The sequence below is a fragment of the Strigops habroptila genome, chromosome 12, assembly GCF_004027225.2.
Source record: "Strigops habroptila isolate Jane chromosome 12, bStrHab1.2.pri, whole genome shotgun sequence".
In the NCBI taxonomy this organism is placed as follows: domain Eukaryota; kingdom Metazoa; phylum Chordata; class Aves; order Psittaciformes; family Psittacidae; genus Strigops; species Strigops habroptila.
The window spans coordinates 20,670,260-20,683,601 of record NC_044288.2 but is presented as its reverse complement, the minus strand read 5'-3'; the positions used below and the strand labels follow the sequence as shown (position 1 = coordinate 20,683,601).

General features: G+C 55.3%; 1 protein-coding gene across 2 annotated transcripts in view; it reads right to left on the bottom strand.

Annotated features, from left to right (window-relative positions):
• The window catches only part of NRG2 (neuregulin 2), a 152,395-nt gene extending 139,284 nt beyond the window's left edge, over positions 1-13,111 (bottom strand). Inside the window, exon 1 of one of the 2 annotated variants that reach the window (XM_030503835.1) lies at positions 12,539-13,111. In XM_030503835.1, coding sequence (XP_030359695.1) covers positions 12,539-12,968 — 430 coding nt within the window. In that variant the 5' untranslated portion in view covers positions 12,969-13,111. The remainder of the gene's footprint in view (positions 1-12,538) is intronic. The other variant, XM_030503834.1, reaches the window with a different exon arrangement.
• Between the last annotated feature and the right edge of the window lie 231 nt (positions 13,112-13,342).

The window sequence follows — 13,342 nt, the reverse complement described above, 5'->3', positions numbered from 1 at the left end:
CCTGCAAGCACTGCCCATCACCAGGACCACTCTTCCCTCCTCAAATCTGGCTGCCAGGGTGCAGTGTCTGGGGACCTGAGCCTCTGGCAACAACAGGCAGCAGAGCTGCAGGAGCTGCTGCCTTATGGAGCATCACTGACTCTGCTCCTTACACCCTCAGCCCAAAGAAGATAGAGACAGCAGCACTGCTGGGTTCTCTGGAAAGGCCCCTGGACCAGTCTGCTTAATAAATACTAGAGTTAAAGTGCTCTTCAGCGTCTTTGGGCCAGAATCAGAGGCTCGGCAGAGCTCATCTGTGCTGTGCTTCAGGTCAGATTTAACCTGGCATCTCATGGGAAGGAAAGTGCCAAGGACTTTATTGCCTACCCAGAGGAGGAAAGGGTTAGTGCTGCTCTCCTGGCTCTGGGACTCAGCCTGATCCCCAGGCAAATGTGAGGGGTGGGAAACTCCCTGAAGGCAGAGTGATGGGAAAGGGCACTGAATTACAAAAGAGATTATGGGAAAGGAAACTCTACATCCCTTCCCAGCAGGTTCACATGATGCTTTCGGTAAATTTTGTGCAACATAAGGGAACGTCCCAGATGGAGATCAGCCCTATGCACAAAGCGTCAGCATCCCTCCTCCCAGACATGAGCCCTGCAGGGATCTGTGCAGGGACAGGGGCTGAGTGACCTCTCTCAGACCGCAACCCACACCAGAGCACACACAGCCATACATCTCACTGTGCACAGGAGCAAAGGGCTGAGCAAGACCTCTCTCTAGTTGCAGAGCTGCCCTGCACCATGACGCAAGGAGCCACCGCCAGCCCCAGGAGCTCCTGCAGGCAAATGTGGCCCAGAGCTCAGCATCAGCATCTCACAGCTCCTGCAGCCAGCCAATACCCAACACAGCAACAGGCAGCTGCAGTCCTGCAGACACCCAGGGCTGCCTTAGCACCAGCCACTGCAGGAAAACCACAGCTATTCTCCCAGCAGGAAGGTTTCAAAAGGTCTAATGGCACCTTCCAATGTGCCTATCTGCCATTCTGAAGCCAGAACCTTAAAATCACATTAAGGGGGAAAGCCATTCCTCCTTGTCCTGTCCCTACAGGCCCTTGTCAAACCCCCCTCTATAGCTTTCTTGTAGCCCCTTTAGGTATTGGAAAACTGTTATAAGGTCTTTTCTGAGCCTTCTCTTCTCCAGGCTGAACAAGCTTCTTCATGTCTTTATGATTTGGCAGTTACCGGCTCCTCTCCTGGATGCTTTAATATCTAAATACGAGGTTTGCTCATCCCATCAACCATCAGCCATCAGCCAGTTTCAAAGTTCACCACAGAAAGGTATTTTCTCTCCTTGCTCAAAGAACCATGCAGAGCCTCCTTCCTGCAATGCCCATAGCTTTATCCACAGTTCCCAATCTGATTACATTGACAGCATGGGCTTTCTTGGCAAATTAAGTTGGTTTTTCTATAGGTGTATCAACAGGATTTCCTCCGGTTCCTTGCACCTGCACTGTCCTGGTGTGACAGCTCTGGTCTCTGTGCTTTTGCTCTGATGACATGGAGCAGAAGGCAACTCAGGCTGCAGTGCTTGGGAAGGAAGGAGAGGCCTGCAACCGTCTGTGACCCAAGGCAGGAGGGCTCCCAGATTAGCTGTCTCAGCACAGGCAGGGAGTGCAGTTGTCTTTCCTCTCACCGGGAAGAGTCTGCAGAAGTAAACATGCACACAGAACCTGCCTGTCTGGGTTTGCATCACCTCCAGTCACATTTACTGACACACAGCATCCCCAAGAGCAGGGTCATTTCAAGCCGCACAAAACACAACCTTAATCTTTCAGCTCCATGCAGCAGTTACAGGTTTGAAGAAGTTTGTAAGCATCAGACCAGCCGCTCAGCCTCACCCGAGCATCCTTCCATCACAGCCTGCACCACAAAGCTGCTTAGCCTTCTAACAGCTTGGGAAACCCTCTCTCCACACCATCATGAAGCATCAAGTGCCCCTGGGGATCCGTGTTTGCCCCCAGCACTCCTAGCTAGTTCTGAGCACCAGAAAAACAGCCTGGATGGCAGCAGCCTGCATGTCAATGGACTGACAGAAATCATCTCTTCATATGTCACAGCTCCCCAGCGCAGATGGAGCATGGCACTGCAGATCAGAGGTAGGTTTGGGGACCACAGGTTTATGTCTCTGTGCATCTAACACTCCTGTGAGCCAAGCTTAGCTGGGAAATGTTCAGAGTTAGATGGCCACCAAAGGAGAATCCACATGCTGCTGCGCAGTACCAGGCAGGTCCCTTGCCACCGAGGTCCATCAGTGAAAGGCACTGGAGGGAGGAAGGGTTTCGTTACCACTTCTGCTGATAACCAATACTGATACACTGATATGAACCCAGCATACTACCTGCTCCCTAGCAAAGCAGCATCCTTCCTGCTTGCCAGGCAGGGAATCACAGTGTGGGGATGCTAAGCAGCTTTCCTACAATCAGTGGCACAGATGGGAACTCAACCAAATCTCCAAGCACAACCCCCTTGCCTGCATCAGTTCCCTCTGGAGCATGAAGCCACACACACACCTCTCTGCAGTGCATGCACCCAGCACAGCAGCACAGGGAAAGGGCTGAAACCAATCCATGTAGATGGCTTTGTGTGCTGCACCCCCACGCAGAATGCCTGGATGCTAGAAGTGGGCTTAGATACTCCACAAAACTCCTTCTCTGGAGCATGTTCCAGGCAATGGAGATCAGGCTCCACAGAGGAATTAAAGATCAATAAATGAGGAAACATGTCATTGCCTCCCTGCAGAGCAACACATTCCTGGGGCTATAACCACAGCACTGCCTCAGCTCCATACGGTGCCTCTCCCTGCTCCTTCTGGCAATGAGGCATCTGGGAAAATGCAGAATGAGCAAGTGCACCCCAACCATGCTGTACACACAGGCATGGCCTCTGGGAGCCTCTGGGATCCTTCTTCCCTGTGGCCCCAGCAGATTCTGCAGCGATGCACTGTATGAAAAAAGAGCTTCTTTGGGTGACCCTATTCCTGCTGCTTTGCAGCACTTTAGTGTTTTAGGTATAGAAGAATTCCTAGTTTCCATCCAAACCATTCTACATCTACTGCTATATCCTACCCAGTGTCCCAAAACCTCAGGGTCTTTCCCAGCATCTCAGCTGCATCTGATCCCCCCAAACCCACGAGAACACCTCACCCCCTCTAGGTTTTCCCCCCCTTGCCTGTGAGCCCATTTGGGCTCTAGGGCATCATCAGGCCTGGGGCTCCTACAGCTTTTGCCATGGCTTGCAGCTGCTGTTGTGGCTGAACATTTGAGAAACAAAAGTCATCCTACAGACCCTACAGACCCAGCCTCTTGTCCCCCATGCCAGGAAGACCAGCTTAAATCACCAACCTAGGAAGAAAGTGTGAGAGAGAAGAAGGACACCTCCGTACCACAGACTTCCACTCCGGCTGCATCCTGGCATCAAGGCATCTTTCTGGGAGTGTTAAAGATCAGGGCAGCACTGGGGTGGTGGGACACCCATTTGATGCCTGCCCCATCTGCTTGGGGCCTAGCAGCACTGCCAGAGGCTGGAGGAGAAGGGCTGGAATGGGCACTGCCTCCTCCTGCCATGTATATGGAGCATGCCAAGTCAAGCCAGGAGCCACAGCAAGGACCTGTCAGGGAGACTCCTCCAGCTCCTTGCTGTCTCAGCTCTGCAGATTTGGGGCTCTCCAGCACTGTAAGAAAGGGTTTCCAGGTCTCCTTAAAGCCAGCAGGTAACAGCCCACCATACCTGATCCTGCCAGGACAGGAATCTCCACTTCATTCCAGCACAGAACATAAATGTGCAACTGCTGAAGGTTGTACCAGCCTCATCAGGCAGCTCTGAGCTCAGGGCCAGCAGCACAAGAGGCAACCCAGCAGTCAGGATGAGAAGACAGCTCCTTCTCTCAGCAGGGACACAGGGAGAAGGCGGATGAGGCCCCACATGGCAGTGGATCATCTCAGGGATGCTGATGACTTGGGCTCCACTTGCTGATGACTGGACTCCCAGCAGCAACCACCAGCCTGGCTTGAGGCTGACAGCAGCCTAGGGGAGACTCAGCCACCCAAGTCCCCACTCCTCCTCTCCTCTGCACCAAGCCATGCAGAAGGAAAGCTGAGGAATATCAGAGGGGTGGAGGTGGGAAGATGGGAACACCCAGAGCAGCAGGTCCAGACAGGGGCCAGAAGCACCAGTTCCCATCGTTGCAGTTACTAGGCAATGTTGGATCAGGAAGATCCAGCCCCCAAGCAAGGCATTCTGACAGCCCACTCATATTAATGAATGTATTCACATCCACACACTTCTGCATGCTGGGAAAGGCCACATTATATTAGCAGAGGCCATGTCTGATCCTGACCTCCCCCTGGCTTGACCTCAGTGCAGCCCACCCTGCACAGCTGAAGTGGACGGTGCCGCAGCAGGGAGCCAGGGTCTGATGGGGACAGGCTCTGGCAAGTGCAGCAGCCAGGGCTGGTGCATTGCTGCCAACTTTGAGACAGCCCAGAACGAAGACCTAATTCCAGTGCCCACCCTCCTGCCAAGCCATCTGCCTGTCCTGAGACCACCGAGAGGATCCTGAACAGCACTTCAGCACTAGTGAGCCATTATGAAAAGTGGATGAGCAACGATTGATTATAATGAATGCAAATACCTGCCTTCTGACCCCAAATTGGCAGGACCTGACTAGCTCTCCCACTAAGTAGTACAGCATGTCCTTCCATAGGCTCTGCAAAGCCTTCCCATCCTCCCCAGCATTTCCACAAGCCATCACACACCGCACTGCCCATCCAGACCTGCCCTAAAAAACCATCACATCCAAGATATGCTCTCCAACAGACCCAGGGCCCAGCTCCCACCCATAGATCCCACAGGCTCATTTCCAACACCTGATGCCACTGGGAAGGCTTTCCCAGAGCCCTCACCTTCCTCAAAAGGGCAAAGGACAGTTCCCTCACATGAGGACAAGGTGAAAGTGAGGGTCAGCTGGGTGGGAGGTGGGCATTTGTCATGAGCATGACACAAACCCGCTCACTGAGCATGTGTGTCCCATCCCAGAGAGATGTGCCCAGAGACAGCAGCCAGCTCTCCTCCGGGAGGCCACCACTGTGAAGCATTCCTGCAAAACCAGGACACGTGCTCCAGCCTGCAAGGATGAACTCAGCTGCCCTCCATGGGCCAGCAAACAACAACTGACAGAAATACAGGAAAGGATGGTACTGTCCTGCTGCAGACAACGGGTCATGGGGCAGGTGGAGGGACAAGTGAGAACACTGCAGCCACCAACCCCAGCCCAGAGACCTTGAAGGACTGTCCTGACCAGGGAGAGATGCTTTGAGTAGAAGCATCTTGTCCCTGGGCTACAACATCAGACAACGGACCTAAGCACCTATCTAGTCGCTAGTCTCAGATCCTCTGAGCAGGCTACTTTGTTGCCTGCACGGAGGTCACCCATGCCAGGGTCATTCCTGATGGGTGTCTGCCCACCCTCTGTCAAAACACTCTCTCTGCTAGTAGCTCTCAGCCAGCTCCAGACGGAGCTATGAAGGACAAGGGGATAAATCCTCGCAGAAGGGCAGGTACCTCTGATTTGCTGTTCCTTGTCAGAACTGTTGCCATCTTCTGGCCTCTTTTCTGCACACAACTTCTTCCCATCAGCCCACCCAAGGTGCCACACCAGCACCATGCTCAGCCCATGCCACCACCATGAGGCCTGGCCCAGTTCCAATCCTTGATTCATACTGGGGAGCACTTCTAGGAGTTCATCCTTTGGTCATGGTTTGGACTGCAGAGATACCTTAAGGAAGCAATTGCTTGGGGTAAAGACCCCAAGACAGGAAAGACCTGAGGATTCCCTGGCACAGGCAGTCAGCCAGCAATGTCAAGACATGGCTACAAACCCAGCAAAAGCTGGCTGACCCTAATGTGAACAGAGACAAGAAACCTCTGCTCAGCTGAACACCAGTGCCCTGGGTCTCCAAGGCAGCATGTCCTGTCCCTCTCTGACACACCAAATCTCTTATTTTCTCATTTCCTTTTAATTCCCTAACATGAACTCTCCTCCTCCCCTGAACAGCTTCAGTGCTGTCTGCTGCAACTTCCATCCGGAATTTCTCCCCAAATCCTCTGAGCACAGAGGTGATCCTCCCCCTACCTGACCACATCCCAGGCTTCCCTGCCTGGAGTTACACAAATCATTTTCATTTAAGCTGCAAATCATCTGCTCCCCTCTTGTACCCCATGCTCTGGGGAACCTTTTCCTCCTCCAGACCTGTCACCCTCTTATCCAGGATGGAGCTGGGCTGTGGGGATTAAAGGAAAGCCGTTTTCACTGGCTTTGCAGCATACAACCAGCACCGAGCTGCAGCAGCCCAGCCCTGGGAGCACGGTCATTCGGCAGAGAAGGAGCAGCAGTGATTCATCTTCCTTTTGATCTTTAGCATACCCTTGCAGACTCAACACTCCATCCCTACAACCTCTGGCAGTTGGCAGACCTCCCCACCCACCCCCCAGACCTCAGAAGACAGGAGCTGTGAGGTGCTGGCACCCTTTAGGGGCTCGGCTGCTGCACACCCCATTCAGTAGGCGAGCAGATGCCTGGCTGCCAAAGTTGCCAGGGAGATGAGCTTCCTCCAGAGCCTCCCTGCGCCGCATGCGCCCGCCCCAGCTCCTCCACCATCTGCACCGGACAGAGCACAGAGCAGAGAACACCCCCGGGAGCAGGGCAGACCCTCCGCGGTCAAACAGCACCATGTGGGCATGAAAGAGCGGTGCAGCAGTTTGGGAGGCGGTGTGCTCGTATCCCGGCAGCCTCGTTGGATCAGCAGGAGAGCAGAGACAGGCGGGGTTTACTGACATCTTTGCTACTCCCAGCTCAGCTCCCCACCAGCACTGACCATGCTGCTGCACCCAGCGGGCACAGGAGGACTGACAGAAACTACCAGACCCCCCCAGCACCTCCTGGCTCAGAGGAGGCACTTTATCACTCCCCAGCACTTTATCACTCGGGCTCCTCTGCAGTGAGAATTTCTCAGACAACTAGATTTGCTCACAGGCTCTCAGCCTCACAGACCTGCTCCCCACCAAGGATCAACCTCCTGCAGCTCCTCTTGGCCAAGCACACACCGCTCGCCTCTGCCCTGCTCATTGCATCCACACTCTTGCCTGCCAAAGGTCGTCACAGCTCGCTGGGGAAGCCTACACACTGCTCTCAGGCAGTACAGCTCTCATCGACTCTCAGCAACGTCACAGCATAGCTCAGGAGGACAAATGGAGACAAGGCAACTCCAGCACCAGCATCCAATGCCTTAAACCTGGCAAAGCAGCAGCTGCTCCTCATGGGATGCTGCAATGCTCACAGGAACTGGCAAACCCGTTGGATCCTGCTGGGAGAGGCATCCTCAGCCCAGCTTACAGGCGATCCCTTGCAGGACTTCGCAGTAGATGGGGGCAACCACAGCTTCTCTGGGTAACCGGTGCCAGGGCCTCACCATCTTTATAATAAAGAACTTGTTCCTAATATCTCCTGATGTCCCCTCTGTCAGTTTAAAGCCACTGCCCCTTGTTCTATCCCTATAGGCCCTTCTAAAAAGTCCCTCTCCAGATTTCTTGACAGCCGCCTTTAGGTATTGGAAGACTGTTATAAGGTCTCACCTAAGCCTGCTTTAAGGCTCAAGGCCCTAGTGACCATTGTGCATTTTGCCTTAACACAGCCCAAATAAAGTGAGGAGCTCGGCTGCGGGAGAACATGGCTCCCTTTTTGCCTAATGATGAAGTGTATTGCCTCTATGGTCCTAAGTACATGCCAGTTTCTGATCCAGATCCAAACCCAGGCCAAGGTGTTGCCTCTGATTTGGAAAGGGCATTATGCTTCAGGGCCCATATCTAAGAGTTATTAGCTAACAGAGCACAAAGACAGCAACCGAGCAGCAGCTGGTGTCCAGGGGCTGTGCATGGAGAGGCCCTATATATAAAAACCAGCACTGCTGGGATCACACAGAAGCCTTTTTCGTCTCCTCTTACTCATAGAGATCCTTGGGGAGATGCTTTATTTAGTCAAACATTTCTGAAAGGGGCAACTGAGAAATTAGCCAGGCTTTGCTCCATGCACAGCACGTGCCTGGGAGTGGACAACCTCTGTTGTTCCAGGTACAGATGTGTGCCATCCCTGCGAGGGGTAAAAGCTTTCTACAGCAAAGTGACCGCTTGTTCCCCATCTGCAGAAACTCAAGGCAAGAAGGGAGCCAGTTTTCACTCTTCTGTGAACCTAAGGAAGTGTGATTTTCTGAAGGTGGTGAGAAATAGCTTCAGACAGCTCCAATTAGCAGGGTGGCACGTGAGAAAATCCAGCTTTGCTGCTCCCTGCTCCACAGCTGTCCTGGGATGAAGGGAGAGCACCAGCATAGGTGGCTGGAGCCCACACACACCCTTCCCCTGTGCCTGCCTGGCTTGGAGCAAGCCCAGTGATGTGTAGGGCAGTGGAGAGGGATATTTCTGCATAAGCTGCTGGACCAAAGTTGCCGGCGCTATTTCAGGCAGCAACACCTACACTGTAATCCACAGGGCTGTATTTTCCAGTGGGCACTTCAAAATCAAGCTTCCCTCTTCTCCTCACAAGCCAGCTGTAAGCAATCTCCCTCCCAGAATCAACAGATAAAGAGGTCCCAACATCTTGTGGCCACCCAGTTCAATGCCACAGCCCCAGCATGTTCTTAGATCCCACCAAGACCACAGCACCTTCTGACTGAAACAAACCCCAACACCTCATCTCCCAGGAAGTACCTGCCGCAACAACAGGTCCTCTGCCTGCAAATCCTCCTGGGGATCTGCCACCAGCAGATTACATGCCCAGACTAAGCTTAGCTAATCCTACAGGCAGGTCGCATACTCCATCCTGGAACTCCTCAGTGTTTTTGGTGAGGTGCTCTAGGAGATGCACAAGCTCTAATTAAAGCTACTTTCCAACTTCCTGCATATGGAGGCAGGAAGACATTTGCTCCTCTGTGAAAGCAGAAATCAGAGCCCAAAGAGGTTAAATCCACACCAGTGAGAGCCCCTCCTGTATACAAAACATATGCAAGTATATGTTCCGCACGGGAAGCATGGACTCACGGAAAGCAGATGATGACACAAGCGACCTTTAAAGACCAGGAGGGTCAGGACCATAACTCCCTTTCTGGACTCAAATCAGGAGGGGTCCCAGCAGGGATACCAGACAACACACAGCCACCCCACCAGTGAGAGCCAGCGCTGTGCCTTGCACTTGTTTCTTCCACCTTGATCTGTGCATGTAGGCACAAAAGAGATAAAAGACCATCCAAAATTAGGGAGCTAAAAGATGTAAAGAGACAGGAGGAGAAGCAATAACAGGCATCATTATATAACGGTAAGAAAAAAACCCATAATACTCCCAGTGCAGAAGAGGTTTTAAGATGGGCAAGTGGGTGGTGAGACCCACAGGATCCTGGTTCCAGGGCCCAGAATCCCTGTGTGCCAGCGGGATGCCATGGCTGGGCAGAGGTGCCTCGGGGAGTGGCAGGTAGGGAAGTTCCAGCCTCCAGAGCCTGCCCAGCAGCAGTGGGCTGGTCAAAGCGAGAATCCTCATGGCTGGATCTCAGCACAGGGGGACAGACACAAAGCGGTCCAGGTGGGACCAGCACAGGCCAGCTGCACAGACTGGTTTTCCTGTTCTGCCTCCCACTCCCCATGCTGCCCTTTCCTCTTCTCCAGCCTTCCATACTCTGTCCAGCAAGGGTCTGGGTCCCATGAAGAGCCTCACCACCCTCTTTCTCCCCTCCAAGTAAGGTGTACAAGCAGCAGAGACTGTTTCTTGGAGGGACACACAGGTGCTCTGACCACAAGCCTAATCCTGCAACGCATCTTGGACCTCAGCAAGCAGTTAGAGCAGAGGACACACAGCATCTTAGCCTGTGAGAACGGGATGAATCACTGAAAACAGACCCAGGCACGGAGCCAGAGTAGGGAGAAGATGGTCCTGTGAGGCCTCCATCTTTCGGAGTGGGGGGACTGGAGTGATCAGAGCTACGAGGTCCCTCTCCACCCACCCAGAAGTCCACCGGGTATCTGTCCCCCTGGCTTCACAATATCCCTCACAAGGCTGCAGCCTGGCTGTCCCTCAGAGCTCACATTGTGCCTGGACACTTCATCGCCTTCCAACTCTGGAGCTGTTCTCAGCCACCTGCACCCCTCTAGATCTCCCCTCCCAGCAGAAACCAAGGAGCAAGAGGGCAACCGTGGCCTGGTTTCCCAGTCTACCTTTCCAGCAGCTTGGGTGCTACAAATCAGAAGATCCTGCCAGGAATGTCACCTTCAGCAGTAACCTCCCAGCTGAACCGAGAGCATGAAGTGCTCAGGGAACCACAAGTTCAGCAGGCTGAGGCTCCCGTTTCATCTTCATCACTGAACCAAACCACAGTTATGACAGTTCCCAACCACCAGCTCTTATTTACCTTCTGCAATCTGCCATAGAGCCCTGCTGAGACAACAACCTGCAAGAGCCCCTCAGCCCAGGACCCTGCTCAGACCATCAACAATACAGAGACAAAAGCATCAACTCCGAGAGGGTGTCACAGGCAGAACGACATACCTTAACTTGTTACATCAGCCTACATGTTAACACTCTGGGCCTGATCCAGGAAGCAACGGAGCAGCCTCTGTTCCTCTTAAAATTGCACCCTGCTGCTCAGAGATGTGCAAGTTCGGAATCCTTCTTCCTTAAAAAACCCCAAACAATAAAAGCCACGTACCTTGTGCTGTGGTTTCACCTGATGATGAGACCACAGTCCCAAGAAATTCCCTCATTTTCCCTTCTTGTAACTCTGCAACGGCCACTTCACTAAATTCTCTATGTCCACGATGGCCCACATACAGATGCACATGAAATTAGTGTCTCCCAAATTAGTTTTCTCGTATGCAGTCCTAGCCCATTTTCCTCAACAACATATTATGATAGGCAAGGTTCCACCTTTCTCCCAGGAAACACAATCTTCTAAATTTATCTTTTGGATAACTAGAAAAAGAGACAGGTCTGGCTTTCAAAATCTGGGGACAGTAGTCTCGATGGCAAAGTATTCACCCCAGAAACACCTACTTTACTAACACAACAACCACAACACACGTGTGTTCATTACAGAGCTAAGTATAACTTGATGAGGCCCTTTGCTTTTAATGAGGCAAAAGGCCAATTAACCTGATGAGGAAGTACAGCGCACTGTCATTGAGAGAGGGACCTGGATTCCCTGGAGATATGCCCTGTATATCACACAATCACAGAATCGCAGGCTGGTTTGGGTTGGAAGGAACCTTAAAGCTCATTAAGTTCCAACCCCCTGCCATGGGCAGGGACACCTTCCACTACAGCAGGTTGCTCCAAGCCCCTGTGTCCACCCTGGCCTTGAACACTGCCAGGGATGGGGCATATCCCCGCAATCCACTAAATACAAGAGATTCAAATCCATTTCCGATGGCATGGCGCAGTGCTTGGAACTGCCCGGGTTAACACCAGCCTCCTCTGGATTCTGTGACACAGTATCTGAGCGTTCAAGCTGGACCAGGGTCCAGCCTGGCATTTCTGTCAGCTCAGATCCTAACCCTGGGAAAATGCAGTCATTGTCTTCGCGCGGTCCCCCACCGCCCAGCCCATCGTAGGTATTCGCCGTGCAGGAGGACAGCAAGGGAAACCCAGGCGCAAACAGAGTAACGCTTCCCGGTGGAAGTCATTTCATAACCGCGTTCACGGAGGTGGTGGAGGATCAGCACACAGCATGCACACAACAGGAGAGCAGCGCCAGTGCGTTGTCGGGAGACATCTAAACGCGCTGAACGAACAAAAGAAACCCAACTTCACACGGTGAGGCCGTTATTTTGAAGGAGGCAAAACTTCCCGGCACTCAGGGCACACCTCGAGAGCCAGCATCTGCCCCAGGCCCTGCACCCCCGTGAAACGGCCTCTCTCCGCATCAGTAAACATGCCCCGGGGCGAGGAGCGCATCAGGCAGCACCGATGCGCGCAGAGCGAACGGAGCCACCACCGCAAGCCGGTACCGGCTCTTCCGACCGAGGGCCGCCTGCCCTCACCCGGGCGAACCGGGGGAAGCGGCAGCCGGGGCGGGGGACGCTAGAAAAGCGCCGAGACCGAGGACTCCGGCGCGCTACCGCCCGAAGGGCAGCCGGCAGCCCCGGGCGCAGCGGCAGCCGGGCTGCGGGCCCGTCCCCGGGGCTCGGGGCTGCGCTACTGGCACGGCGCCGGGGGGCTGGGGCAGGACCTTGAGCCGGGAGCCCGGGGGAAGGAGCGCGGCTGCGGCGGCCGGGCGCGGCGGAGCTCATAGTCCCCCGGTGCAGGCTCGGCCCCCGGTGCCGGCCGGCGGCGAGGCGGGGGGTGATCGCCGGGCACCCCCTTCCCAGCCCGGGGGGTACGGACTCGTCGCCCCGCGGCCGCACCCCGCCGCCGCTCCCGCGCGTCCCCCGGCCGCCGCCCCCCGCCGCCGCGGCGCGGCCCGTACCGCAGTCGGCGCAGAGGATCCGCGCCACGTCCCGCTTGAGGTTCTTGCCGCTGGTGTCGAGCGGAGCGAAGGCGGTGCGGAAAACGAGCGGCTCCTCGGTGGGCTCCAGGAAGAAGATGTAGCGGTGGTTGCGCTTCACTTTGAAGCAGGGCGCCTTGGAGCCCACGCTGATAAGCTGCTCCCGCTGCAGCCCGCCGCTGTTGAGGGGCCACAGGTCGAGCACCTTGACCAAAACCCCCCCGGCAGGACCGGCGGCTCCGCGGCTGTCATTGCCGCCGCCGGCGGGGGGGCCCACGGACTGCACCTTGCCCTCCAGCACCACCGCCGCCGTGTACGCCTGGTCCTGCACCGACTTGAGGCTGGGCGAGTAGCAGGCGAGGGAAACGCCGAAGAGCAGCATGGAGAAGCCGGGCGCCGGGTCGCGCCTCATGCCGCCGGCTACCGCTCGCTCCCCGCCGGCCCTGCGGCGGCCGGGCTGCGGGGCTGCGGCGCGGCGGGCGCGGCGGGGCGGAGCGGAGCGGCACGACGCGGAGCGGCACGGTACGGCACGGCACGGCGCGGCGCGGCGCGGCGCGGCGCGGATCCTCCTCCGAGCGAGGGAGGTGGGATGCGCTCACCGCCGCCCCTTCCTCCAGGATGCTGACCCCCACCCGCCCCTCAAAACGGTGATTCCCCGCCCGGGACTCCCCCCGCCCTGGGGATGCCCGCTGCAGCAGAGGGCATCCCTGCATCCCTGCGTCCCGCCTCCTGCAGGGTAGGGGGTCCCGGGGATGGAGGCAGATCGTGTTGCCTCCATCTCAGCCG